This window comes from Dermacentor silvarum, chromosome 7 (assembly GCF_013339745.2).
Source record: "Dermacentor silvarum isolate Dsil-2018 chromosome 7, BIME_Dsil_1.4, whole genome shotgun sequence".
NCBI lineage: Eukaryota > Metazoa > Arthropoda > Arachnida > Ixodida > Ixodidae > Dermacentor > Dermacentor silvarum.
Window position 1 is genome coordinate 73,380,340 of NC_051160.1, and position 24,061 is coordinate 73,404,400.

The 24,061-nt window shown below is 44.2% G+C and overlaps 1 protein-coding gene across 3 annotated transcripts in view; it reads right to left on the minus strand.

Annotated features, from left to right (window-relative positions):
- The window catches only part of LOC119458971 (sulfotransferase 1E1), a 103,837-nt gene that overhangs the window by 59,092 nt on the left and 20,684 nt on the right, over positions 1 to 24,061 (minus strand). The window contains exons 2-3 of one of the 3 annotated variants that reach the window (XM_037720823.2): positions 23,202 to 23,533; positions 18,434 to 19,576 (exon numbers count right to left, since the gene is read on the minus strand). The exons of 1 other annotated variant lie outside the window; for it this stretch is intronic. In XM_037720823.2, coding sequence (XP_037576751.1) covers positions 18,952 to 19,576; positions 23,202 to 23,527 — 951 coding nt within the window. In that variant the 5' untranslated portion in view covers positions 23,528 to 23,533 and the 3' untranslated portion in view covers positions 18,434 to 18,951. Of the gene's footprint in view, positions 1 to 18,433; positions 19,577 to 23,201; positions 23,534 to 24,061 lie in introns of those variants that run through there. One more of the 3 variants, XM_049670859.1, reaches the window with a different exon arrangement.

Sequence of the window (24,061 nt, forward strand, 5' to 3'; positions counted from 1 at the left end):
ACGTCAGATCGGTAGACCGGCGTCTGGCGTTGCGGTTAATTCGTGGCGTCGGATCACGGCTGCGTCGGCTTGCTCTGCTGCTGCTACGTCGCGTCGGAAGGTCTTCGTTCGGCGGCGATGTGTGGTCAAGGCTGTTGCTAGGCGGCGTGCTGATATCTCGTCGTGATGAATCGCGAATCGTCGTCGTCGGCGGCGTCGGAGGATCTTCGGCATTGCGTCGTACAGCAACCGCACCTCCATCGGTTGCTGCCTTTAGTTTCCCGGGTAAGGGCTGGGAGATCGGCCCCGGGTGGGACCGTTGTACTGACGGCGATGCGGCGAGATGTAGCGGCCTGGTGACGGCGAGCGTGAGGATCGTCGTGGTTGCCACTGGGCTCCGGCGAGGTAGTCGGCGATGTCGCGCGGTCGTTCACCTCGATCGGGACGCGGCGCGTTGACGGGGAACCCTCGTAGGTCCATCTCGCGGTATGGGCATCGGCGGTAGACATGGCCGGCTTCCCCGCAGTGATAGCAGAGCGGGCGGTGGTCGGGGGCGCGCCAAATGTCCGTCTTCCTCTGGTAGCTGCGCTGGGCGACGGGCGGGCGTGCTGGCGGCGGCGGCGGTGGACGACGGAACTGCGGCGTTACGGGGCCCTGGCGCGAGCGCGGAGGGGCGCCTTGACGACGGGCGACGGCGGCGTAGGTCAGCGCTTCCGGCTGGGGTTGCGGCGATTGTGGCTGCACATCGGGAACTCCAAGTGAGCGCTGAACTTCGTCTTTGACGACGTCGGCGATAGATGCCACGTGAGGCTGCGACCTGGGAAAGAGCTTATGCAGCTCCTCGCGAACGACCGCTCTAATGGTCTCGCGCAGGTCGTCGGCGCCTAGCGCTTGAGCGTCGGCGTAGTTGGTCAGGGCACGGCGGTTGTATTGCCTGACGCGCATTTCAAGCGTCTTCTCGATGGTTGTAGCCTCGGAAAGAAATTCGGCGACAGTCTTGGGTGGGTTGCGCATCAATCCGGCGAATAGTTGGTCTTTGACACCCCGCATCAAGAACTGAACTTTCTTTTCTTCAGACATGTCGGCGTGGCGGAAGAGGCGAGTCATCTCCTCCGTGAAGATCGCGATGTTCTCGTTCGGCAATTGCACTCTGGTTTCTAAGAGAACCTCTGCCCTCTCCTTTCGTACGACACTCGTGAAGGTCCTCACGAAGTTTTCACGAAAAAGGTCCCACGTAACCAGGGTGGTCTCTCTGTTCTCAAACCAGGTCCGAGCAGCGTCATCCAACGAAAAATAGACATGGCGTAGCTTGTCGTCGTCGCTCCATTTGTTGAACGTCGCGGTCCGCTCGTATGTCTCCAGCCAGGTTTCAGGGTCTTCAGCCGATGATCCACGGAAGGTCGGTGGCTCCCGAGGTTGCTGCAGCAGGATGGGGGACGCTGGTGCTGCCATTTTGGTCGTTGACTTGGTCTTGATTGCAGTGGTCTTTTCGGGAAGAAGTCCGAACTCCGGTACAAGTCCTTGCTGCCTACGGCTAGCTCGCTGGTCCTTGGCGACGTTGGTCTCGTCCTCCGGTTTCGGGCTTGGGTCGCGGCTTTGCGGGGGCGTTCGGTGCATGAACGAACTAGCACCTCCACCAGATGTCACGTAGTAGTGACGCTGAAGAAAACAGTCGTAAAACTGTGTACGACGAAACTGGTTGTTTATTGGGCGAACCTGTGCCCACAAAAGCAAGGTACACTCAAAGCACAACGATAGCGGCGAACACAGTCGGCGATCGTCGAAAATCTGATCAGCGGCGAAACGCGTCGGCTTTTATACCTGAGTCATCGAAGGTTCTAGATTAATCCCTGATGCCCGCGTGTCTTCCAGAAAGTTCTAGACAATTCGCGTCAGTCATGCAATCAGATAAAAGCGTCGGTGAAAACAGGCAATGGAAAGAAGCATCGATAACGTTCTAGAAACTTCCGATACAGGCGCGTCCTGCGCCGAGCGATAACGTTTAACATTTGTTAGCCGGTGGAAAGCGGCCACCGGTGAAAGATAAACATGTGTACGTGTCAATAGTATACTAAATAAATTATATTTTCGTTTACGGTTTGCGTGTGTCTGCAGGAAGTTTCCTTCCCGCACTTATTTCCATCACATTTTCTTCGCTACTAATTGTATAGGCAGTAAGCTAGCATACAAGCAACAGAATGGCTAAGTACAGGTATGCTTGAAGCACACTGGATGCAAAATGGCTGAGCACCGGATTTTCTTGAAACTCATTGGGTACAAAATGGCTAAGCACTGGGTATTCTTGAAACACGTTGGATACAGAATGGCTGAGCACTGGGTATTCTTGAAACACGTTGGATACAGAATGGCTGAGCACTGGGTATTCTTGGAACACATTGGATACAGAATGGCTGAGCACTGGATGTTCTTGAAACATGTTGGATACAGAATGGCTGAGCACTGGACGTTCTTGAAAGACTGGATACAGGATGGCTGTGCACTGGCTCTATGCTTGAACTACATTGGATTCTACAATGGCAAACTGTACGGCCAATCTTGGCTCGAACAGTGGGTGAACCTTGGATCGGGTTGCACTTTGCCATGATGCCAGGATTGGGCCAAAGTTCGTACCAATTTCTGCGAGCATTGGACCATGCTTGGCCCAGTGCTGTCGTGCTGCCTGGGTGCATTCTTGCTAGAGGAGATGCTGCATCTACGCTACCATGATTCTTTAATTTTAAAGTGTAGGAAGACGAGCGATGTAGCAAAAAGGGAGAAATTGTCATTACCAGTTTCTCATTACAACTTTCACAACTCCTTAGAAATGAAAATTTAGCCATTAATCTTTCGTTAGAAAAACGCTAAACACCACTTGCTGGAGATTCATTTTATTGTGAAACATTCAGCCATCAAAAATGCGACTTATTACCCCATTTTTCATCAGAAAAAAATTGTGCGGCACATCTGGGCGTTTCAAAGGCACTAAATCTCTTCGAACGGATGGGAAATTATGTGAAAACCATAAAAATTATTATCGCAACAAGTGAATAGCATTCTAATTCCGCTGAGTTGTCTATTAACATCTGTGAATCACTAAAATTTGTTGAACGTGCCAGCCATATTCGCAATTGGTGTGCTTGTGACATTATTGACCAAATAGTCATTAAATGGTCAAACACTAGTTTCATGCTTCTTCATACAGCCAACAAAAACTTGCTAAGTATTCCCTGCCTCTATGGCAACTGTGTAGCCACTCCTTTAGGTGACCATACATCATTTTAGGTTCCCCGATATATCAATTCAGTTTGTAAAAAGATTTCACATGGAATTAGGCATTCATAAAATCAAGAACGTGCTTTAGAATAAACACTCTTGAAGCACTCTATTATGAATTCATTCACAGTCATCTCAGTTATTGTATTACATCATGGGATAATACATATTCAGTTCTTATTTTGTCTATGAAGGTAAAGCAAAACCAAGCCGAGCGACTCAATACTTTCGCTACTCGACTGACGCCATCACATCCTATTTTCATCCAGCTTAACAAACTACCTATCTCTGAACTATATGTTTACACTAAGTGTGTGCTGTTTTTTAAGGCTTTTCATCGCATGCTCATTATCGACATTTTTCCTCCCTTCATGTTATGTAATTCTAACAGAACTAGATTTGCCGTCCATAATAACCTTCTGCTGCGTAAAATACATACAAATATTAGAAAAATGAGCATTGTTTTCTCATCCATTTCAATACGGAATTAACTCAGTTATGACATGAAAGAAATTATGCCTATTTATGTATTTAGGCGCAAGCTAAAAATGTTCGTATTCAATGTGTAACTGTTGCCTCCCTATACATTGTTAACTCTGTTTCATGATGACTTTCTAGGTAATCCATTAAATATTTGATGCTGTCTTTGTTAAGAGTAACATTCAGAATTTATTTTATATTATTATATGTTCGCTTCATCACCTTTCTAGTGTACTAACATGGGAGGACATCTCCTATGGTGACCCGCCTGCGGTTTGTAACCTTGGGACCTCCTTCTGCATAGTATTCTCTTATTTTACCACTAATAAAGAAAGATTGATTAATTTACGTTTCTATGTTTGTGGGCATGTATTTATGTGTCATGTTTTCAGGTGAGTAAATACATATTTTTCCGAATAAACAACCTTATTGTTTGTATTTCCCATGATTGCCTTTGTGAAGTTTAGAGGAAGAATGAATGTCATCATCATTATCAGCCGCTTTTTACGTTCACTGCAGGACGAATCTCCACTTACCACTGTTTGCGCTGGCTGATTCCAACTTCCGCTTGCAAATTTCGTAATTTCTTCACCCCACATAGTTTTCTGCAGTCGTCGACTGCTCTTATCTTCCCTTGGCACGCATTCTGTAGCTATAATGGTCCACTGATTATCTACTCTACGCATTACATGGCCTGTCTAGCCCCATGTTTTTTTCCTAATGTGAACTAGAATTCCATTCCATCGATATTTGCATGGTCCCTAAGTTGTTCTCCGGCTTCTTTGTTAACCTCAAGTTTATGTCCCATATGCTAGCACCGGTAGAATGAAACGATTGTGCACTTTTTTTTTCAAAGGTAGTGGTAAGCTCCCAGTTATGAATTGGTAATGCCTGACGTATGCATTCTAACCCATTTTTATTCTTCTGGAAATTTCCTTCTCATGATCAGGGGCTCCTGTGAGTAAGTGACCTTGATAAGCGTATTCCTCTGCAGACTCTAGAGGCTGACTAGCGATCCTGAATTCTTGTGCCTTTACCAGGCTCTTGAACGTCATAGTTGTCTTCTGTATATTATTCTTTAACCCCACTCTTACACTTTCTCGGTTAAGGTACTCAATCATTTGCTATAATCGTCCCCGGTGTTGCTGAACAAGACAATGTCATCTGCAAACAGAAGGTTGCAGAGAAATTGGCCGTTGAGGCTCATTCCTAAGCCTTTCCAGTCTAACTGCTTGAATACTTCTTCTAAGCATGCAGTGAATAGCATTGGAGAAATTGTGTCTCCATGCTTGACCCCTTTTTTATAGGTAATTTCTTACTTTTCTTCTTCTGAACCAAAGTACCTGTGGAATCTTTGCAGATATTTCCCAAGATATTCACGTTTGCCTCATGTGCTCCTTGATTACGCAATGCCTCTATGACTGCTGGTAACTATACAGAATCAAATACATTTTCATATTCTACCAAAGCCATATAGAGAGGTTGATTGTACTCCTCCCTAGATTTGTCGATTACCTGATGATGACACGGATGTGATCCATCGTAGAATATTCCTTTCAGAAGCCAGCCTGTTCTCTTGGTTGACTGAAGTCAAGTGGTGGCCTGATTCTATCGGAAGTTACCTTGGTGAATATTTTATACAAAACTGAAAGCAAGCTAATAATGAGCCTATAATTCTTCAATTCTTTAACGTCTCTCTTCTTATGGATTAATGTTGGAATTTTTCCCGCTTTATGGTACAGTTGAAGTCGTGAGGCACTGCGTATTAAGGGCGGCAAGTTTTTCAAGCTTAATGTCTCCTTCATATTTGATTAAATCGACTTTTATTCCATATTTTCCTGCCGCTAATCCCCGTGTCATGATTTTCAAGGTCCTTCTAATTTCATCGCTAAATAATGACATTGATGCCTGGCTAACACAAGTTCCTCCTAGTCTTTTTATGTGAAATGCCTGAACTACACGCGAAATAAATCAGGCATTTCACATAAAAAGACTAGGAGAAACTTGTGTTAGCCAGGCATCAATATCATTGTTAGACAGTTAATTTCAATATTTGATAAGCACGTGCGTCAGTGCGAAGTAGTGCTTTTTCTTGTTTGAATTTTTGCGGCTTCGCCATTTTCTGATTTGTTTTCTCTGGTAAATGTTATCCTTTAGACCGCGTGATGTTTCTATGCTACGGTTTTTGCAATCACTGATATATGTTGTTCTTTCCAATAAAGATTTAGTTGGGAGTTAGCGCTTGTCCTGTCTTCTTCAGCCACCGTCCATGTTCTTTTGCGATGAAACCAAGCATATGTTACCGTAGTTTTTATGCAAGAGCAATAGAAAATTTCCGTTCCCTGATTCTGTCAACAGACAGGTCATATGTATTTGTAAAACAAGATCCAAATGTGGCATACGAATTGTTCTTTGATGAAATGATTACGTTAAAATTGTGCAATCAGAGGAGCAGGAAAATACGAAAACCCTGGATAAATGCTGCTTTGCTAAAATTAATAACAAGAAAAAAGAAAATGTTTGACTTGTTTGTAAAATGCAGGAGTGCGCAACTGTTTACTAATTTCAAGAAATACAGAAATATGGTCACGACCCAAATAAAGTAAGCAAAAATTAAGTACCATGAAGGGTTATTTGCTAGAATAAACAAATGACCCCAGGAATGTTCGGAACGAAGTGAAAGACCTAACTTCTGCGAATAGACAGAACACAGAGATAAACGTAAAGACACCCATTGGCGTATTAACAGGCAGAGCAGCAGCAGCGGCTCTGAATAAATATTTTGCTTCCAGTACCCAACATCCCGACAGGGCGGATCCCATGGCCACACCTATAGTGAAAAAATTCACTCTTACTAACTCAGTGATGCTTAAACCCTTTAAACCTGCTGAAGTTCTGCAAATACTGTTTAATGTAAAGAAACAACGTCTCTGCTGGGTATGATGATGTGAGACCAGTGCCAATGAAATATATTGCGGATATAATGGCGCCTGTCATTGTACACACCATAAACAGAATGTTTGAAAGCGGTATCTTTCCTGATTGTCTAAAATCGCACGTGTATGCCTTATTTACAGAGGAGTTGATAAACATTCAATGACAAATTTATGACAGATATCTGTCTTATCTTATCTATCAAAGGTGTTCGAGATAACCCTAACCGTTAGACTACAAACATATATTTCAGTAAATATAATGTAATCAGCGACATCCAGTATGGTTTAAAAAAAAAACTTGTGAAACAGCACTTCTTAATATCAAACGTAAAATATTAACAAATATTGAAAATAGAATATATGTATTCGGTTTATTTGCAGACCTTAGGAAAGCTTTTGATTCAGTATGCCACAGTTTATTAATTAGCAAAGTGGGACAGTGCGGTGTACGAGGTATCGTACTGGAACTTTTACGATTACTAAACAAATCGTTATCAATATGACAGCATCAATAATTATGTTTCATCTTACGCGAATATTATAATGGATGTTCCACAAGGATAAATACTTGGACCTCTTTTTTATTATTTATAATAATGATCTGTGTGACATCCCCGAGTCTCCTCAATTAGTTATTTATGCAGAGAATACTAACATATTCTTTAAAGCTGCTACTATAAGAGAGCTCGAAATGAAAGTTAACAATTACCTGGAGCAACTCTCTTGCTGGTTACAACAGAATGAGCTACAAATGAATTCTTCCAAAACAAAATATATGATATTTGCTCCTACTAATAAACCACGTAACTGCAATGCGGCTATTCTTTTTGAAGATAGGTTGATAGAGCAGCTAAAATGACAAAAATTTCTTAGAGTGTGCTTGCAAGAAGTTTGGCCTGGAACACGCACATCGACAAACTTGCTATGGGAGCGGAACTGTTAGTGGCTTATACAGAGTGAGTACTCTGGTTCCTCCATGGTGGAAAAGTTCATTGTACTATGCACTCTTTTATAGTCGATTAACCTACTGCATACTAATTTGGAACACTACTTCGCAAAAAAATTATAATAAATTGATAGTACTGCAAAAAAGAGTCTTACGTGCATTCGAGAGATATCATGGCTTGTACAAAACTTTAGAACCAAACGTTTTTTTTACAAGACATTCTATATAAAAGGCAAACCAGGTGTATTATTACAAGTTGGTGCAATACATTAGACAAAACAAATCACAGTATATCCTGAATTTACCCACCATTCTGCACTACAGCTTTCGACAACATAATGTGAGAACACCAAAAATAAGCACTAATTACGGAAAACAACTAGTCATTTACCAGGAATCTTCACTACTAAATCGCCTACGTGATTTTGAAGATGAAATTCTGGAAGGTTCAAATTAATCAATCAAAACTTTTCTCATTGTGAACAATATTGAGTTTGTCTGATTCGAACCGCTTTATAAATTGTCAGCCTTGTTGGTTCTTTTGTTGTCAGGTTATATTTGGTCTGAAACAAAAAGTACTTTGTGTATTCTGTGGGATTCTCATATTTCTTGTAGACATGTTTGGTTTTTACGAGAATAATATTATGTCTCGCGACACTCGAGTACATTTCGGTATGTCTCTGTAATTCGTGTTGATGCGTACGGCCTGCGTGCCGAATTGTAGGAGCCGAAGCCTTTGTCAGGCCACATGGCCTTTAGCTTCTGCTTGCTTTCTGTTGTACACAGGATGAATCAACATTCATTCATTCATGCAAGAACGTTGCCTCACCCCCCCCCCCCCCCCCGGTCCTGCGAAAGTGTATGTACACTGAAGCTGTGGAAAAAAAACCACTTCAACTGCTGAGGAGGGGTATGCTTTATAAATGCGAACTCAATATATGGAGCATGAAGCGAAAATCCGGCGTTAACATCCGATGGTAGCAAAACCCATTTAACGAAGTGGTGACGACACGTTTGACATGATGACGTTTGACATGGATAGCTAAAAAAATGTGCTTGCAGAATTGTGGCGCCGTTTCTGCTGTAAGGAGGATCTCTAGCTGATATTGCGGCTTTGCTTTGCGCGACCGGGGCTGTCAGAGTTTGCTACCGTACCAAGGCAAGGCCAAGGATGTTGCAAATTTTATTTTTGCGCTTCATTTTGCCAGGCTCAGGAACGAGGCGACAGTCACGAAGAAAGCTTTGTCACGTTAGACTGTGGTACTAGGGCGGGTCGCAACACTAACTCTGTGCTGCGCAAACATGTGCATGGCAAAAAAAAAATTACGCTGAGGTGGCAGGACAGTGATGAACACACGGGTAGATCGGTGAAATCTGAAGTTAAGGTCAAGGGCATCGGCTAATTATACGTGACTTGACGAAGATTCTAGCGTAATCACTGGTGCTCGCATGTCTTGCAGAAGGTACAACAGTTTTACAGCGAAGCAGAAAAACTGTTGCACGTGTGCGGGCCACGCACAAAAATGTGGGCCGATCTCGAAACAGTGCAGACAAGCGGGAAACGCACAGTTTGGTGCTTCTCCAAGAGGCGTCAAAAGACGCCACCAGAGGACATCATCACTTGACGAAGACGTCATCGCGTGACGTGAAGTTTGGCCTGATGACGTTATCAGATTTCGTCATCAAGCGATATCATCACGGGACGATGCCGTTATTCTCGTATATTCGAATTACAATCCGATGCTATCGTGTCTGCAGCTTGTGTATAAGTCGTAATTTACGAATTCTCTGACGCACTTTACTTGGAAAAATTTAATTTGTTCAATGACGCACTTGTGCTTGGCGGAGGGCCTAGAGGAATGAGCATGTATGCTACACTTCCGTACACCTGCGTGCGCACGTGGCGTACATCGCTTGTGGTAGTGGTGCTTGTCTGACTTTGGCAACAGCTTCGCTGCACATGCTCTTTCACAGGATGGAATGGAGGTGTGTTTTTTTGCATCGCACGTGTAATGTATTTATAGAAGGTGCTGCGGCAACATAGACAGCAGATAGAACCAGAGAAAACACCAGAGAAACTTCTGCTACGGAAACACATGTCTTGCGATGAGCGAAAACTTTTAACCTTTGCGAGACGGTGAACCGCGGTAACCGGAAATACATTAAGAAATACGCGTGTCAATGCCACCCTCGTAAAAGTAATCGTCCGGATGCTACGAACATAACACGAGAGCGGAAAACAAAAGCACGTGCAGTACAGAAAAGTAACAAAGCAACACAGAAATGGAGTCCCAGAGTTCTTTAGCATTGGTAGAACGGTTTGAGGTGGACTACTTCAGGTTGTGAGCTGTGCCGCTGTGATTGCGTTATCGTGTCCGGCACGACTTCATAGTCCAGTGTGCCAATAAGTTCGACGAGCCTGTATGGTGCGAAATGGATTCTCAAAAAGATTCATCGGCGTATCGGGGTTCAAACCTAAACACCGGTGGCCGGGCTGGTATTCGACGTAGCGTCGTCGAAGATTGCAGTGTCGGCTGTCTTTCCTTTGCTCTTTTTTGATAAAAAGGTAGGCACGCAGAATCGCGTTTACCCCCGTAATCAGAAATGCATCTCAACTTGAAACCATGCTTGACTTGATCTAAATGACGCCTGGCATGAGCATGCACACTTACACTCATCGAATTTCCTTACGCGCGTTAACAAGATGTGTTTTTTAGATGAAGTAAAGCACGGGTTGGGCTTGAAGCGAAAATGCATTTCTGAATACGGCGGTTAGTCACGTAGGAAGTGCCTAGTATGGCCCACATCAAACGCATTATCACATAGAATGCCATTCCAACGTCTTCACAGCGCGTATGCGTTTCCTTCTTTTTATACTTTTGTTTGACCATAATATCACTATCGCTTTCATCTACAAGTTCGGTGCTCTTCATTGTCTGAAGAATTCTCACTGATGGCTGGAAAGCTTGGCGGTATTCTACGCTTCAAGCAAGAGGCAGCCTGAAGCGTTCGTTCGCCGCCGCTGCTGCTGTTCATCGAGCCATTGCTCCAACAACGAGTTTCCGCGGTCACCTAGTAAGATGCGTTCATGTCTGCCCGTGTGCGTGCCACAATGCTTGGTAATTTACTGATTAAACCAATGTTCATTGGCATTTATATGGCCGATAACACTGGTAACCTTACTTCTTATCGCGGTTTAGTAATTTGATACCCGAATCAATGCTTCGCCTTTCGGGAGTATAAGTGTAATTTCTTGCCTACGTGCCTGGTGTCTTTCTTGCCCCATCAACTGCCGCAATCCTCTAATTCTGTGATTCAATATATATATATATATATATATATATATATATATATATATCAAGTGATAGCCGTCGTCGTAGCTCAATTTGTAGAGCAACGCTGGTGTGTAGCAGACGTTGTACGTTCGGATCCGGCTGGCGGCATGTTATCTTTTCCTCCACATTCATTTCCCCGTTCTTCATTCCTTTCTACATTTAAATTTAAACCACAGCAGCTGATTTCATCTATGCCTTCCTTGGATTCATTTTTGGACGGCTTTCTGTGGGCGTCATTAGCACGATTCGAGGCGCTCGGTTGCCTCTCTTGTGATGCATGCATATATATATATATATATATATATATATATATATATATATATATATATATATATATATATATATATATATATATATATATGGCCAGCGTGCGAAAGATAACTTTACGAAATGTCAGGCAGGTTTCATTACAAAATGACATTTCGTAAAGTTATCTTTCGCACACTGGCCATATATATATATATATATATATATATATATATATATATATAATGATATCGTAACAAGGCCACAATGACACCAAGGACAAAATAGGGGAAATGACTTGTACTTACTTATTGAATTAACGGAAATGAAAATGGAAATGAAATGAAAAATGAAACATTGATGCTTTCAGGTAGCATATGTGGGTTTATTGACTAGCTGCCATCACCCAAAAAGATCACGTGCTCGTGACGCCTGTGGCAGAAAGGATGTTCCACATAAACCGCTTAGGTTTGTGAGTGGTGGCGCTGGCTAACACTCCCAGCGTTAGTTCTGGTTGTAAAGCCTAAATACCCCAGAAAGTGAATGGGAAAATGGCTCCTCGGTAGCTCAATGCTAAGAGCATCACACGCATAATGCGAAGACGTGGGATCCTTCCCCCTCTAGACAGTTGTTTTTTCATCCATTTTCATTTCCATTAATTTATCATTTCATTTAATTGAATAATTAGGTACAAGTAATTTACCCTAACGGTTTGCAGATGACATTGTCCTATTCAGCAACAATGCAGACGAATTACAGCAAATGATTGAGGACCTTAATCGAGAAAGTGTAAGAATTGGGTTGAAGATGAATATGCAGAAGACAAAGACAATGTTCAATAGCCTGGCAAGGGAACAAGAATTCAGGATCGCCAGTCAGCCTCTAGAGTTTGCAAAGGAGTACGTTTATCTAGGTCAATTACTCACAGGGGACCCTGATCACGAGAAAGAAATCTACAGAAGAATAAAATTGGGTTGGAGTGCATACGGCAGGCATTGCCAAATCGTGACTGGGAGCTTACCACGGTCTTTGAAAAGAAAAGTGTACAATCATTGCATTCTGCCGGTGCTAACATATGGGGCAGAAACTTGGAGGTTAACAAAGGAGCTCGAGAACAAGTTAAGGACCGCAAAAAGAGCGATGGAACGAGAAATCTTAGGACTAACGTTAAGAGACATGAAGAGAGCGGTGTGGATCAAAGAACAAACGGGGATAGACGATATTCTAGTTGACATTAAGCGGAAGAAATTGAGCTGGGCAGGCCATGTAATGCGTAGGATGGATAACCGGTGGACCATTATAGGGTTACAGAATGGATACCAAGAGAAGGGAAGCGCAGTCGAGGTAGACAGAAAATCAGATGGGATGATGAAGTTAGGAAATTTGGAGGCGCAAGTTGGAATACGCTAGCGCAAGACAGGGGTGACTGGAGATCGCAGGGAGAGGCCTGCGTCCTGCAGTGGACATAAAATATAGGCTGATGATGATGATGATGAATTCCCCCGATGTTTTCCTTGGTGTCATTGCTTGGTGGCTTCTTATCATAGAATTAGTAATAGTCGGGCCCCTCGGTTACCTTTCTTCTCTTTCATATATATATATATATATATATATATATATATATATATATATATATAAGGGCAACGTCTGAAAGATACATAATTTTACTAAGGTGTCGGCAGGTGGTCCAGCCTTCAGCGGACGAAAGCAGGGCCACTGTATGGATACATGAGCGTATGTGAGTGTGCGCGCGTTATGCTGGTAGTCGCCCCCCTATGAAGGGCCCCCCTTCACTGAAAGGAGACTTTGAGCCCTGATTATAAAATAAGTAAATTATGGTCCAACATTTTTGTGTCGGTACTACCTTAAGAGAAACATGACTTTATCAGAATCGGTTCTCTTTTTTTTAACAGGAATGCGTATACGCGTAGTTCCTTAAGCTTGCGGCAACCGACAACCATAGAAAAGCGCTGGAATAATAAAATAGCGGAATGCAGACAATTCCAAGCTTATACTATCTTTTCGCGGAGTTGCAATGCGCAATATCGACATTTTGCGCGAAACCTCCCAAGCAGTCTTCTACTTAATAGCGCATGAAAAGGGACGAGGCACGGATGGACAACGCAGACGACGCGGACATCCGTGCCTCGTCCCTTTTCATGCGCTATTTAGTATAGGACAAGGAATACCAACTCGACCAATCTTAGAGTAAAGTTCAAAGGTTCTTCTGTACCACTCCTCTACTTGGGCGTCCGAGACGCACCGCCAGAGCCAGTCTACGCAAGTAGAGGATGTACTACCGCTAACGATAGCAGGGACGGTTTCGATAGGTTGAAATAGACGCAGATGACGAGAAAAAAAAAAACACACACACTTTCTATTTACAACGATTTACAAGAATTTACAAATACAAGTACACTTACAAGGCGGAACTGGTACACTTAGGGCGACCCTATATCGACATAGTCGATGGTGCATAGCACCGTTCTTTGTCCAGAACGCTTAGGCGGGGCGATGGGGCCACGTTTTCTACCCCTCGGTGCCCCGCCCCAAGCATTTACCGCTCAATCGCCACCGAGTGGCTATGAGTTGTCCGCCGACGCACTAATCACGAATCCTGTGCTAGGATCGTCTTGTTCGCCGGCGCTTCCGGTATTGCGTTTCTTCCAAGCGCCCTTTTCTCTACCACCTTTTACGGTATCTTTCTCCCTATCCCTCAAAACAACATACAAACAAAAACAAAGTTCCAAGAAGGGGGGGGGGGGGGGGGTGACCAATGCATAGCATGCGTGCTCCCTGGCAAAGCCACAGCGCCCAGCACAATGGGTTCACTAAAAGCCTAATAAGCAGGCAGTACCTGCAAGCCGAAGTGATTGACCCCTTCCCCCGCTCGCACTTCTTAAAAAAACCGATAGCGGGCTACGGTCATACGTCAATGAAACCTGTCAACCGACACTTTGGGCTCACGTACCCCTATTCGGTAAATGCTTGCTCAGAGAAGCTTTCCACGATGGTGAATTGGCAACGGTCTCCGAAACGAAATGCAAGAACAGTTACAATGGGAAAGGTGCCTGAGTACAGCGTTCACGCTTTCTGTGCCCATTACCCGACCGGCACGCGCACATCAGGATCCAGCGACAGTCACGGACATCTAAGCTTTTGCTGTCAGGCCGACTGCACGCGAGGTACATGACAAAGCACCGATATTTCCTCTTCTTTAGGTCGCTTTGTGTACTCTTGGGTGCTAATGGCGTCGTCACGCACCCTCTACATTTGCTCAGTGCCAGCCGGCTCTACTCGCCTCACCACGTGTCAGGTATAATTGGCATGTCATGAGCTGCGTCTCTGCCTAATCTCGGCACCGTTGCCGCGACGGGCGCCTACCACTGGCCCTTAATCCTCCCATTGTATTTCGCTGGTCAAGCGACGATCACTGACAAAATGCACTAGCTGTCTCTTCCCTTTCTTCGCAGCCGTTTCACTTGGCGAGACGAGGTTGAACAAAAACACCCATCTTAAGCCCTCCGAGCAGCAATTAAACTAGCTAGCGCTTCTAGCAGCAGGCTTACACTTAGGCTCTCCGAAATACCCCAGATAAAATATGTGAAAGAAGGCTACACAGTTGGGTTTTTCAGCGACCAACAGGAAGTGCGTGGCATCAACGGATGAAGCGATTGGCTTGCTCATTTTTCTTACAATGCGATATAGAGAAAATTTAAAACACATTCCTTCCGGACATTCTACACCTGCAAAGGGTAAAAACTCAAACGCAAAGCCAGCCGTTCTTGTGCCTCTAAATGAGCTCCATACTTTTCGGAATTGTCACTATCGCGTTGGCCACACGAAAGTGCGTACCCGCAAGAATTTCGTGCAATGCTATAGCTCGACCAATATATATTTCCATGGAAAAGAAACCACATTTCAAATCGACTAGCTGACATTGCTGCTACAGATGAGTTTCAAACACAGCTTTGGGCTAAATGCAACCTAGCTTTTCAATCAGGGAAATTGAACAAAGCAATATCAAGAACACATGCCCTGCTAGAGGAAAATATGCAGGCCTAGCTAAACGCTGCTCTCGAAGCATGAAAGCCTTATTTATCATTTACGGCACATAAAGATCAGGGTTCTTGCCTTTGTGCTGGAAGCACAATACTCATGGTCATTTACCATACCAATGGTTCCACGTTTATGATTCTAGTTCAAGTATGCATTGAAAATATACGCCACTTTTTTCTACTGATCAGTGGAAACTGAAAAGCGCCAGTGTGAGATTTTGCTAGAGCCAGGACGGCGATCTATTTAGAGCCATCAGTCAACGTACGCTCCACATAAAAGGTGCCTAGACGTGGTCAAAGTGTCCTGCCGGCCAAGAAAGAATTAAATTTTGCTGATTTTCGTTCATATTGCATGGCTACTGTACGCCGAGCAACTGCGCCACAGGCCAGTCGAAGCACACGAAAGACGAATACACCAGAATGATCAACGCATCCCCGAGCAATCAAAGATCCTATTACATACGTTTTCAAACCGTCCGCTTCCAGACACTCAACGGAAACTATACAGTTGCAGTTGTAGGATATTAACAAAAATGTTTAAAAAAGTTCGTCAGCCCTTCCACTCTGTGAAGATGGTTAACCAGCAAAGCTGAAACGTGCGGCTCCGGTGTTTTCATCATCAGCGCATATTTTATTTCCACTGCAGGACGAAGGCCTCTACCTGCGATCTCCAATTACCCCTTGTTGCGCTAGCTGATTCCAACTTGCACCTGCAAATTTCCTAACTTCATCACTCCACCTAGTTTTCTGCCGTCCTCGACTGTGCTTCACTTCTCTTCGTATCAATTCTGTAACTCTAATTGCCCACCGGTGTTTATCAGTCGTTTAGTCCCGAGAGTTCAGTAAAGTGTTTCTCAATTATGAGATTACACACACGTTCGGCTGCGATGGAGAGAAAGAGTCCGCCGTTGTCGCTTGCGTTCAAATCTGGAATTTTCTCGGCGGCGTGATTGGTAGCATTCCCCTGCCCACTGCCGCTTACGATTCTTCGAAATTAAATTGCTTCAAAATTAAATCTATCTGTTAGGTAAGACAATGAATGACTCATACCCCCTTAAAAGACGACAGAAGTGAAGTGAAATAGGACGCTGGAATGATGAGCGGCAACGCAGCCAGCTGTGGAAGAAGACGACGACGACGACAAGCGTGGGAGCCGTGGCACGAGCAGGTGCCGAGCACGAGCGCATCCCGAGGGGCGCCAACGAGCCATCTGCGGAAGAAGACGACGACGCTGGAGCCAATGCTGATGATGATATTTTTCTCTACAGAGGCGATTTTGGCTAGCCATATACGTTTTCGCCTAGGCGTATAAAGCTTCGCTTTAAGAACTTCCGCCTACTAGAGGTTACCGCTTGAGCTATATTGTGAACAAACATTGGGCAGAAATCGGAAGCAATATTTTGTGTAACTTGTTTGGGCAGTAACTAGTGTATGTAATGCAGTCCGGTACAAAGGGTTGGGGGCCATTGACTACATTTTCGGGAGTTTCGACAGGTTCGCCGGATATTCTCGTTTGAGTGCCCGGAAAAAGGTTTTTGGCTACATGTGCTTGAAGGTCACCGACAACCAAAGCTGAAAGCACGCCATGCTTAAAATTGCTGGCTGTCCCGTAATCGAGAGTAGAGATAAGCATGAAATGAACACCATATGACGTCTTTTGCTGCCTGTGGTGCCGCCGCCTTCAACCGCTTGTCTTCCTCCAACAGTGCGGCGCGCTCAGCGTCTGTCGCTACTTTTTCTTGTCGCGTTGAAGTGGTCAGCTGCAAATGTGCGCTCTACTCATGGACCGCTGGCGTTAAAAAGAACGCAGGCAACCCTGTCTCAGTGCCAAAGGATGACAATCACATGTATGGTGCCCTGTACCTGCCTTTCGACAGTCGCTATTTGAAATTACAAATAAACCTTCACTGTACTAGAAGTTACAGCTTGAGTGATACCGTGAACAAACATTAGGAAGAAATCGGAAGCAATACTTTCGTAACTCGTTGGGACAGTAACTAGCGTATCTAATGCGTTCCTGTGTAAAGGGTTGGGGGCCAGAGACCAAATTTTGTGGTGTTTGCCGGCCTCATGTGGCGTCTATGGAGTTTTTTAGATGGCCTCTTTCACAGCCACATTAAAATCAGTAAAGACGACTTTATTCATCTGCCTGGCCGTCACTCTAGTAGGACAAGCCACGATAAATGCATCCGGCCATACAGTGCGCATTGCAACACGTTTAAATATTCCTATTTCTCTCGCACGGCAAACGCTTGGAACGTGCTACCAAGCGAAGCTGTAAATACGAATAATCCAACTCTAGATCAGTTTTGCTCATTGATGGAGCAGTTAATGGAGTCTGTGTAGCTACTTTTCTTGTTTTAAACGTGAATAAAGTTTTTTGCAGTGTTGTACTGTTTTTGTATGTACATTTCTTTTATCATGTGTAGCATGCGGTTTCTAATGGCAGATTTGTTTTTCTCGTATACGCGATGTGTAACAATGTAGGTAACATACCATTGATGTATTTGCTGTTGAAAACGTGTTGCGGTCTTCCTGATATCGTCCCTGTTGTTTTTCAGGGAACTTGTTGTATCTTATTAGATATCTGTGGTGTTGTATGTCCGCTACCTGTATGGGTCTGCAGAATACCTACACTATTGATAAATAAATAAATAAATAAAAATGCTCTCGTTTGAGTGCCCGGATGATATCGTTTTGTTGCCCTGATGTTCTCGTTTGAGTGCCCGCATAACGGGCCTGGCTTTTGGCTCAAGGCCGCTGGAAGGTCGCCGAGAACGGGAGCTAAAAGCATTTCATGCTTAAAAAGCTGCAGGATAATGCATTATTCATATCAGCCGTGTGCTCATTTTTAATCTAGTGACTCCGTCTGCATATCGGTAAGAATACGCCGTACATATGCAAGCCATTTCCATTCGAACTGTAAGCAGAGCGTAGAGCTTCTTGATTTCCGAGCAATGGTGCTTTATATAATGGTGGCTATACGGGTGATGGAGTCTAAGGTTTTAAGGTTTATGAACTGTTAGCTGTATGCACCGCAGGGGCCGAACTGGGTTTTGATGTGCTGCATTTATGACGTTCGCGACAGCAGCCTAGTCAATTTCTCTATCTATTATTGCGTTAGAAATTGCACAATTACGGGCGTAGGGAGCCCTAAGACAGTTCCATAACGTGTCATTCTAACGCAGCAGAGCACGTATTTATTTCACTGAAAAAAAGCAACTATAGACTAATAGCTGGCATTATCTTGTACAGCATAGCTTGCAGCAAAATAAAGTGATGGCGCCGGCAGTGTTACAGACGAAGAAAGCAGAAAGTTCCCGAAGAATCGACGTGGCCGCTTTCGTCAGCTTGGGGGTGCTATGGTAGGTGTAGATGCTTTGGTGCTCCCGGTAAACATCAGAATTTCCTTCATACTCGATAAATAGCAAACTACATTTTGTAGGTTCTTGTAAATTATGAAGAATGTACTGCAGCCAACATAAATCTATTTGTTATTAAAATGTGCATATTATGTCAAGAATATGCACCGTGCATCTGTTAGCTCTGTGTGATCCTGCACACATCTGTCGCTGAGCGCTAATTGAAATGGCAGCTGATATATGTGCTCGTCGCGGAGAATAAAAATGCTGCTGATCTTCTCCCCATGATTCAAAAGAAACCGGGTGCTGGACGTGAGTCGATATCAGACACACCATTCAAGGCAGGTTTAGGTCTTCCCAAAGTTGCATAACGTCCGTGCCTTTGGTCTTCGCCTCGATCCAGCCCTTCATCGTGTCCAGGAGCTCGGGCGTCGTGAAGTGGTTCTTCCAGTCACCGATCTTCCCTTTGCGAACACGTCCAGAACCCTCGTGCGACTCTCTTTTCTCAAGGCATTTCTTCCTGTAAATCTCCATGGAATCTAAGCGCGTTTCCTCGGGGAGCTCTAGCAAGGCGCTGACAAAGCCGTCACACCTGCAGTCGAACACTTCTCGCATGTTTCCCAGACTGCAAGAGTCCAGAATTCTCTGGAAGAGCTTGGGATCACCGCGCAGCGCGTCTCCGTAGTCTGGCTTGCCGAGAAAGTCGGCGATATTCAAGACCCACGTAGGTGTGTCCTTCTTGAGGTCTTCGTACGTGATAAATAAGACGTTGGGATCACGCCGGTGCTCGTACCAGGACAGCAGGTGGTCGAAGTAGTCTCCGTAGGGTACACGTCCGGCGATGAATGCCTTCACGAACGTTTCGAACGAAACGTCGGTGCAGGTCTTTGGCGTGTGTCCGAGAAGGTAATGGTAGTACGAGACAGCGCAGTCATAGGGGTTTCTGGCCACATAGATGTACCTGTGGAGAGTGAAAATAGTAACACTTACAAGCAGCTCTGTGTAGCAGTGTCAGTATATATAAACTGTAATTTCATTTTGACGGGAAAAAGAGGGAAAGAAGATGTGAAGAGGGGGAGGCATAGAGATGAATCATTAAAAAAAAGCCAGCTGTGCTACCCCATACACAAAAAAATGTTGGGAAGGAAAGTGAAATATACGAAATACAGAGAGAGAGAGAGAGAGAGTGACGGAGAAGGTTCTCTGAATAGTGTGCTCACAAAAAACATCTTGTCGCCAGAGGCGAACGCAAGGGCGAGTCTATGTAAAAAAAAAAAGAAAAACACAATAGCGCTTTCAAAGCCTTGTGCACCGACCAATGGCAAGGTCAGTATTCGAACAAGTTCCCTGTTGACAGTGTGCTCGATTTCCTGAAAAACTGGACCAAATGTTAAATGAGGCTATGGATTAAATGAAGGAAACTATGTAAACTAACTCTCTTGTATCACACCTGTAAGAAGACCGAGCCTTTCCCTCCCTCCCAGCCACTCACATAACAGAGAATGAGACGCACAAACCTATGTTACCAACAGGCTGCAAAACCAATGTTAGCAAGGGGCTCCCCAATATGTGAGGGAAAATGCGTTCAAATTTTGAGGAAGCGATAGCCTGTAGGTTTCTTTATTAAGTACATAAATCTAACACTATTACACCACCAGGATTAACTATTGGTAATAAAATGATGAAAGCTTGGACGGACAAAATTTATGCACCCATCAATTGATGTAGAATTTGTTATAGTCACATTCATACTATTTCTACCGTCTATGCAGAAAGAAGGTAGGGGCGGGGGTAATAGGGGGAATAGCCATAACACTATTTCATTTTGCGAGCTAAGGTAATGCGGAAAAATTCCGAGGTTGCAAAATTTGAAGCCAGTCTACATACGCAACCATCTTTAATTATCTAGATGTACAATGATTAAGCTCTTGTGAGACGATATGGTACGATGGTGATTTGAACGGGACCCATGGCAGTGTTTGAGTGGCCATGGCGTTCTCCTCATGAGGACAAGATCACGGATATAATCATAGGCTCAAATGGGGGCCATTGAGGTGCGAACGATTTAGGGAAACGCTCGTATAGTACAGAAAGCCCATATCCTCAACACTAATGCGCAGCCCACCGCTACGGTTTGTCTTCGCAGCACGATAGCCTATAAGTTACCTTTGTAACAAACTAGCTACCAGATAGCTAGCTACTGTTGCGTCTCTTATAGCCGGTGTGCTGCTTCGGCGAAGGTAAACCCAACCAATCAATTGATCGCATGCAGAACGTCTTTTACTCAAACATATAACAATGTCTACTGCAAAGGGTTCGTGCCAACGCTCCCTACGCATTCGAAACGAGTATCGGAAAATATCGGGCAAGGAAAGTTTTCACGCAATGACGGCTTGATATACGGGATATTCGATACTTGATATTTTTTACACCCGCTGCCTTGGCCGTACGCGGCGCTGCCTAATGCTTCCCCGTAAAATCGCTGTATCTCATTGTATGTATCGTTTTATTATTGTTTTTATTATCATGTATGTGCCCCTCCTGCTTGGCCCAAGTTGGCCTGCAGTATTTTCAAAAAAAAAAAAAAAAAGTTGCGACAACTGCCGGTAGCCCCTCGTGGTATGCGCCTCCCCCCCCCCCCCAAAAAAAAAAAAAAAAAAAAAAAAAACGAAAGAGACATTGAAGTAAGGCATGTCTGAGGCACGGCGTTACATTCACTTTCCGTGTGTTATTTTGCAGAAAGTACGATAGTTTGGCATCACTTAAAAAGTTGTTCTGTCGTAGGTTTCTCTTTCCCCTGCGTGAGAAAGCGGAGACGGGTCGTTACATGCCGATCTGTGTATCATTGCAATTCTGGGGCTTAAGTGTGGCGGTTTGCTGATTGGTTGCGGGCGCAGAACACTGGCGTGCGCGGTGCGGGTGGTCGGCTATATGCTCCTGGCCCACACCAGGAGGTTGGCGGCAGTTGCTGTGCAACCGCGTAGATTGGGGGCCAGATCTCCGAAAAGTTGCTTTTCGCTACCTTTCGGAGATCCAGGGGATTCACTCACATGGCCATTACGCATATAGACAAATGCTTAAGAAGTTAAACTGGAGGATGGCGGCGCGGTAACATAAATCGTAAAGCACGACACGCGCCATGTGGCAGATGTGAGCCTGGCTCGCACTTTCAACAAGATATATATTTCATCCACAATCATTTATCTTTACCGTAATACTCCAACCTTTCGATAGAACAAACAAATTCTTTCTCCTATGGTTTCTCTGTCACCATTGTCTATTTCTTCGTATGGTTGTGACTGCAGAAAATTCAACACCTCGGCCCTCGTTATTTTGGACTCTTATTTCCGTAGAGATAATGTAGACCTTGGTTTGAATAGCGCGCCGATAAACGAAAAACGAAGTATTCCTCAGTTTTGTGAGAATCAGCCTTTATGCTTAATAACACCAACTTTGGATACTAGGCGAGTGAACTTCTCCAGAAATGTAACTTTCGTAATAGAAATAAAGCATTGTGTAAACGAAAGGGCTTCTTGAAACAGCAAAGCAGAGTTACATTCGATGACACCAATGTGAAAGGGAACTTCTAGTTGTGCCAATGAAGAGCTGGGTACACTCACTTTTCTCTATAAGAACCTACGGTAAATTACCAAGTCAGAGTATGACAAGTATTACTACTGACCTCTGCGCGGTGAACAGATCTATACGACCGCTCTATCATCGGTTTTCTTCACATATTTCTCTTCTCCACATATCTCCTTGCTGCAACTGAAGAACATCTCTCTTGCTTTCAGAGGTGAAAGAATGGAGCGGTCTTTTTTTTTTTAAGCTAGTACCTTCTGGATTTAGTTTTTTGTAAAAGTATTAAGTTGTTCGATTCTTTTCAGAATGTTCTGGCAAAATTGTCAAGGATGAGCCTCTATAGCGTGAAGCTAGAAAGGAAGCCCTTTGAACTTTTCTTGGAAAGCTACACAGTCGTTCAGTAATCTTTGCTTGTGCAGGAAATGCTGTAGATTTACCGTGCACGAGCTATTCTACAATTGCGAGGGCAAGTTTCCACGAAATTCGTACGCGTTTCTTTACAACATCATGCTTTAATCTACTTTCTTCTTAAACCTTCCCTTTCACATTAATCTTATACATTGCAGCATCCACAAAAAGAATTTTGGGAACCAAGGTAAGCCGAAGCGAACGCTTCACAGTTTTAGTACCCTTATGTAATACCCATACACGGGGTGTTTAAGGAAATATACAGTACACTGTGAAAAGCAGCTGTCACTTTAACGGTAATGTTGTTATTATTTTTGTCAAGCTATCGGCGTCATACAGTCAATATACTTCTATGGCGCGTCCAAGGATGAGTCCTACAAATGACACAAGTAAAAAAAAAATTGTTTGCTTCTCATAATCACGCGATTCGTATGGCTGCGTGTGAAGTACGGCGTAGTTTACGTCTAACAAAAATTACGCCTTTCAATCTCTTTGACGGTCAAATTCTCTTGGAAATTGAGCTGTCATGATAGTTTCCGGTATTTACGGTAATTATTTTTACAGTGTAGCTACTGAAACGATATGGCCCGCCGTACTTAGCCTTATTGGAGTGGCAGCGCATGTTGAACGGCAGGTGCGTCATCAACGCTCCGGGCCTGGGCATCTTTCTCGGAGCGTCCGCACCCATGAAGTCGAAGTACGGCGCCTGGAGCAAGAAGTCTGTCACGTTGTTCGGGGCGTTGCCACGGGTGAAGATGTTGCACACGATGTACTGGGTCCAGGTCGTACCGCATTTTGGATAGCTAGCAATGAACACGTCATCATCCCGCGGCCGGTAGTGCATCGCAGCCCGCACGTTCTCTTCGCGAAGGAAATCATTGACCAGTAGGCCGTCGACCTCGATGAGCGACTCGTCATTCATGTTGTCCTGTTAAAAAAATTACATCAATTAAGATGAACACTGCAGGCTCAAATAACAACACTCGCTCCTGCTCGTCACTTGATGTATTCGACGTCAGTTAACAAAAGCGCTCGCTCATGGATATCAAGGCTATAACCGGGGCTCATTATTATGGTGCTTCGCAAAAGGGCCCGACGCTTGTTGCACTGAGAGACGGGTACATGCATCGCGAGTAGACAGATAAAAGACAAAGACAAAACAAAACACTGCGGAATGATACATCTCGCTTTTGAGTCCGTAGCTTTGATTTCTCTTACATTACCCGATATGTTTTGCTTATAGCCCAAAGGGCATATATGAAAGAGAAAAACGTATTTTAGGGCACTAATGATAAAATAATCTATCAATCGATCAGTCGAAATATCAATCAATCAGTAACTTAATCGATCAGTAAATAGAGAATGACAATGGGGGTAGTAGCGCGAGAAGTAGATCCACGCAAACAACATTAAGTGAGAAGGACGTTTTCTCTACCACCTGAAAAAGTATGTAAGG